General features: G+C 33.4%; 1 protein-coding gene across 1 annotated transcript; it reads right to left on the reverse strand.

Annotated features, from left to right (window-relative positions):
- Nucleotides 1-693: 693 nt before the first annotated feature.
- Nucleotides 694-3,371, reverse strand: LOC106104808 (collagenase-like). Its single transcript, XM_013284948.1, has 5 exons — nucleotides 3,182-3,371; nucleotides 1,963-2,230; nucleotides 1,662-1,760; nucleotides 1,239-1,435; nucleotides 694-814 (listed from the first exon to the last, which is right to left on the reverse strand). Exons 1-5 carry the CDS (start codon nucleotides 3,344-3,346, stop codon nucleotides 710-712), a joined length of 834 nt encoding a protein of 277 aa, XP_013140402.1. The 5' UTR covers nucleotides 3,347-3,371; the 3' UTR covers nucleotides 694-709.
- Nucleotides 3,372-6,406: the final 3,035 nt, after the last annotated feature.

Consider the following 6,406-nt stretch of genomic DNA (forward strand, 5'->3'; position numbering starts at 1 on the left):
AAGAGACCATAAGTTGCTGCCAACATCAAGGAAGCAAGATTGTCAAGGTTTGTCATGTCATTTTGATATTTGACATGTAAACAATAAAATACAATTTTCATAATTTTATTCGGATGAAATCGCATGGGAACAGCTAGTCTAAATATAAACAGTCTATTAAAATCCGCCTGCCATTTATGTTTCGTAATAAATTCCTACATTTAAGTCAATAAAGGAGGTCGTAGTCATTTTTCTTTTTAATAGCAGGATGCTAGCCTGTATTTTATCTAAACGGCCACCTAACGTTTTCATACAACACTTATTTGGATATTCTGAACCTTTTTAAAAAGGGGCTTAAAGGCAATGAAGTTTTATCATAACGGAAGACTATCGGAGTCCGGCAAAGCTTTTAGAATTTTCCGCTGTTACAGCTTTCAAAGTAATATAGAGTTTTGTGCTCACTCCTTTGTTATATTTCACTGCATGATATTTTTTGGGTAGAAATTTCATATTAATTCCTCAAGAATTAGCTAGTGAGTTAAAAATTAAATAACATATTAGTTAAACAATTTACAAATACAAAAATAAAAACAGATTTTCCTGTTTCTTTTCGTAGTATTATAATATTAAAAAAAAAAACAATTCAATTTGAAAATAAGCTGCATTAAAAAGGAGTAATAAACTGTTCTAGAAGGTGTAAATAAAATACAGTTATCTTTTTAAATAATCTTTACATGTTAGAATTTATCCATGGAAGGAAAGAGGTCACTCGAGTGTAAACTGACGGGAGCCCTAGTTGACAGCCGTCACCTAGACCGAATGAAACAATACCAATCTGTAAAGAAAAGCAGAAATAAACACATTAAATGCAATCTATAACAAATATAGGACACACATCACTTCTATTTTATCCACTTAAATATATTTTCGACACAATAAAAATTAAATCAAATTTAAATAAACAGATACCACGACCACACAGAAAGAAGGGGTGAAGTAGGAGCAATTCCGCGTACAGTCTATGAGTGTCCGTGCGCTTTATTTATTCACTTTCCATCCTTTAAGATGAGGATGGTAAGGGAAAGTGGATTTGACGGTAGAGATGTCAGAAAGGGGAAATATTGTCTTAATGTGCGTCCCCTATATCTCTTAAGGGCAACCATGAATTACGGATGTCAATAGGCAACGGTCGCTTCGCTTTCAGCGGATTTAGTTGGCATCATGCTTGTTTGCCACCTTAAGATTAAAAAAACAATTACCAAAATGCGACGATTCTTCCAGACTATAGTCAACGGGCCACCGGAATCTCCTTCACATGTCCCAACGCCGCGGACTCCGTCTGTACAAAGATGGCTGCTGTGCAGTCGCATGTCGAACCTTTGTTGACACTGCGCGTTCGTGAGAACCGATAATGTCACTTGGTACAACGCTGTGGTCGACGGAAAACTATTTTGTGCTGAAAACATTAAACGTAATGTTAGTTCTTTTAGTCGATCTATGTGGATAAATAAGATTTTTAAAAGAAATGTAAGTGGAAATAAGCAAAACTAGATGAAAGGGTCCTTTAATATTACTTGCTGGCGCCTGCACATATTTTATAGCAATTATTTAATTACTACGCTTTTCTTAATTTTTGCAGTTTTTTTTTTCATATTAGTTACGAAATGTTAAATTTTACTTACAATCTCTGGTTTTCCCATACCCAGAAGCAATACCAGCTTGACCCGCAAAATGATCGTTCGCTTCCGAGGTTGTCGGTAGCGCAATTGGTTGTATATTTGCTGTAACAAACACGTTATTTCACTTTTAACTATTTAAAACTTTTATGCAAAAATCCGTCCACGTGGAATTTAAAAAAAAAACAAAAACCTTAATGTCTGAGACAAGACCATCTTCTGCATCTGTGTAAATATATATCGAGATTCATTCATCGAATACATCTAAACTTTCGCATGTATAATATTAGTAAGATTTAAAACCTACCATTTAAAGTAACCCCTGCCATTTTAACCATAGCAATATCGTTAGTTATATCATTAAAATTCCATTGCGGATGTACAACAACATCAGTAGTATCAACTCTTGTTCCTCCGGAGAATATTCTCAAAGATCCGAGAACGATCGTAAACTTTCTAGCTTGCATCTGACCATCTCTCCAGCAGTGGGCAGCTGTGAGGACCCTGGTGGTAGATACTATCGAACCGCCACAAATTGATTGCGCTCCTGTGGTTAGAGTGACTACGATACCAGCCTGGAAAATAATGTATTTACCATTATTAAGGATTCCTCTGTAACGTAATCCGTTAATTGCGAATCTTGCTAACCCTAAGTGATATATGGATTTTCTAAGTTTAAATTATAAATTTGTAATTTAAAAAAATGTGTGTGATTTTTAAAACTATACTAATATTATAAAGAGGGAAGGTTTGTATTTTTGTATGTTTTGAAATAACTCAAAAACTACTGGGCCGATTTTAAAAGTTCTTTTACTGTTAGAAAGGTAATATGTCTTTGAGTAACATAGGCTACATTTATTACATTTTAATTTCATGAGGGCGAAGTCGCGAGCAACAGCTAGTTAAGTTGTGAGTTCTAACTAGGAGAGTTTTAATTTATTTTTTATATCGTAGTTTATGTATTAGTATAAGTAATATTTTATTTATAGAAATAAAATCATGTATTTAAAGTATTTAGTTTATGGGTGCAGTTTTCGCCAACAAACTGCTTTGGCAGTTTGGCGAAATTTTATATTTTTGTATTAAAATTAAGCTACTTATAAATAAATAAAAAAAAAAGTAAACAATGAATTATATAAATAGATACTAGTTTACAGCAATCATTATTCTTATAAATGTTATACTAGCTTTCGCCCGCGGCTACATTTGCGTGAAATTAAAAAATAACGAAAGTAAGCCTATATGTTCTTCCTCTACATCTATGCTATATTTCATCGAGATTAATTCAACATTTAAGGCTACAAAATCTAACAAATAGCTCAACTTAAACTTTCGCCTTGAAATTAAAAAGATTGCTCAGACTCAAAAAGCTTCTTAGCGTTTTTAAAAACACAATTATACCAATAGGAATATCTAAAGTTTTATAAATTTTTAACATTTGCTAATACTAGCTTCATAACCATTATATTCATGGTAAACAACCCTTTTTTTAACTTAATAAACTTATAAATTTCAATGCCACTGACCTGATAAGAGAATGAATTCAGCGTCGTAACTTGAGATCCTCCAACGATTCGCGTTGACCCTTCCGCTACCCTTATAGCTCTTGCCCTCGGTATTCCTACCAATTTATGATAGCCCCAAGTACATTGCACAATACTAAAACATAACAACGCAAATTTGATATACATTTTGCAATACAAAACTTAGTATAGAATGACGTCATTATTGTAGATGTCAATAATATACTGTTTGTTTATCAGTATTTGATTATCTTTAGTCGATAAATATGATTCTATAGAAATGATAATTAGTAAAGAATAAATAATAATATCTCTATGTATACTAATATAAGAGGAAATATTTGTATTTTTGTATTCGATTCATGTAAAAACTACTGGACCGATTTTAAAAATTCTTTCACCATTGAAAAGGTAATTTATCTGTGAGTAATATAGACTATGTATTTCACGCGGATGAAGTCGCGAACAAGAGCTAGTCAATACTAATATAAGAAAGCGTAAACACACACTTCTTTGCTGCCTTAGATGTCAGCAATCACAGCATATTTTCGAATAACTCTTTTTTTAATAAAAACCCCTACACTAACGTCACGCTTTAGGCTATATATTTTCACGCCGTTAAACTTAGGGGTAAATTTGGATATATTTACAAATAATTTGACAAATGTGAACAATAAAATGAAATTTTTATAATTTCATGCGGATGAAGTTGCATGGGAACAGCTAGTCTTCAATAACTAGGGACAATTTACTGCGTGGGATTTTAAACATTTTTACCTATGATATAACAGCATAGTTTAGTTACCTTCCCGTTGAAGTTCTGTCAAAAACGGCCCAGTCGTTTCGGAGATTTTATGGAACTAACTCGGCTTACAGACAGCCAATTAAGAAAGTTTTTTTAGTTATTAACAACGCAAATACGTCACGATTACAAAGTATGTTGTATGTATTATAATAAACAGACACTCCAATTTGATTGTATGTACAGAATATAGATAAAATACCCAGAGTCCTTCTGGCAAGTGAGTCCCTTTGTACTAATCAATTGTACTCAATCGAAACATCATCGACTTTGTATGAGATTTATTGGTGGACTTTGTGGAGGTGTGCGAATACTTTCTGGAATGTTTTCTTGCACGTCCTACACTTAGTTACCATTATGCCACTCTTAATGCATCATTAAGATAATATCAAATGTCTTCAAAGTTATTTACGAAGCGTAAATTATTATCAATTTACATTATTATAAGCAATCGTTGTTTTTGCTAAATTTGTTTGATAGAATCTTTACTCAAATAAAAATCTATACACAATAAAGAACTTCCGGTATCAGATTTGATAAGATTAAAAGAATCTACGAATTAACTAAATTCATTTTTAATCTGTAATGTTTTTCAGGAAATTCCCTTTATACTTATATCTTGTATTTACTTTGATTATTTAATATTATCAGATTGTTTAGTACTTTGATTTGTATTTAACTTCAAGTTTTCAAGGGTTATTGACAACAATTAAGGGTGGGCAACGCATCTGCAATTGCGGATGTCTATGGGCTGCGGTCGCTTTCCATTCGCTTGGTTGTTTGCCGCCTTATAATATAAAAAAAAAGCATTTCAAATTACAGAGTACACATTTCAAAACAATAAAAAATCAATGCACCAATTTTTAAGAGTTTTACTAAACTATCTGACAACTGTCTAGTCACGCTTTGACTCCTATGAACTTATATGTAGGTGCGCACATTCTGAATTTTAGTTGTGCAACTAAACAGTTGAATTGGCTGCGAAACAATCGGCAATCGCACAATTGTGTGATAGTTTAGTCAAAAGTATGCGCCCACACTAACTTTTGTTAACGCATTGGTAATGTTGGCCATCCTGTCTTGCGTATGAGTAATGGTGACAACATGGACATGGAATCAGTGAAACAGTGATATCAGACCCACTTACAAGAGCAGGCGTCTGTCTGCGAGCACCTATGTTAGGAGCATTCTCAACACTTCCCATGAATCTTTATTTAGCTTGGTCATCTTCACGCGTGTTTGATGGTACAATATCGCTAATTATTTGTTGTGTTTATAAATGCCAAGAGAAAGTTGGGGGAAAGAAACAGATGAAAATAGAATTTAGATATTCAATCTTGCAAATATGCGTGCGGGGTGAAGAGTTAGATAATTTCTGAAATGAAAAAGGAACATAGGCTGAGAATAATAAGTTTAAAATATTATTCAATTATAAAATATCTTTTAACATTAAAAGGTACACAAGAGTCAAGGTAAGTCTAAAGAATTCCTGTTTCGTTGTATAAGAGCAAAGCTCTTATCAGATTAAGTATTAAAGGGAAAGGCGCATTTGTATTTGGGCTGGCTCTCATCAATCCTGCTGCTCCGCGCTGTAGCAAAGTAATCTCCTCATTTGCTCAGATAACAGAATCGGGATAAAATCGTAAGGCGGGGATAAATGTACGGCCCGCATACTAATGAGGTCAGTAGCAGAAGTCATTTTAGAACATATATTAACGAATTTATAATATTTGTAGTTATCCCCCGTGACTCCGTCCGCGTGGTTTAAAAAATCAAAAGTGAGTAGCTTATGTCTTCTTCCAGACTATCCTCTACATCTATACTAATCGAAATCCGTTCAGCCGTTTAGGCTACAAACTCTAATAAACATCCATCCATCCATATTTGGCATAGATGTAGAGGATAGCATGGAAGAACACATAGACCAGTTACTTTTGCTTTTTTTTTGAATTGCAGGCGAAGGCTAGTAATGTTGTAAATATCAATATTTTGTCAAATAAAATGGATAATTGTGATTGAGTACCACAATGCTTTTAACATTGTTATGAATTAAAACACATCCATTTGATTGAGTTGTGTATTCTCTGTATTTTAAGTACACATCAATTTTCATAAAAGTGTGTTTAATTAAAACTAGCTTACGCCCGCGACTCCGTTCGCGTGGTATTAAAAAAAACCAAGTAGCCTATGTGTTCTTCCAGACTATCCTCTACATTTATGACAAATTTCATTGTGATCCGTTCAGCAGTTTAGGCTACAAACTCTAGCAAACATCTATCCATCCATCTAAACTTTCACACCATACTTCGTACTATAATATATACGAGTACTACAATATAAATGCGAAACTTAAGATGCATGGATGGATAGATGGATGTATGTTAGAGTTTGTAGCCTAAACGACTGAACGGATTTTGATGAAATTT

This window comes from Papilio polytes, unplaced genomic scaffold (genome assembly GCF_000836215.1).
Source record: "Papilio polytes unplaced genomic scaffold, Ppol_1.0 DF823399.1, whole genome shotgun sequence".
Lineage (NCBI taxonomy): Eukaryota > Metazoa > Arthropoda > Insecta > Lepidoptera > Papilionidae > Papilio > Papilio polytes.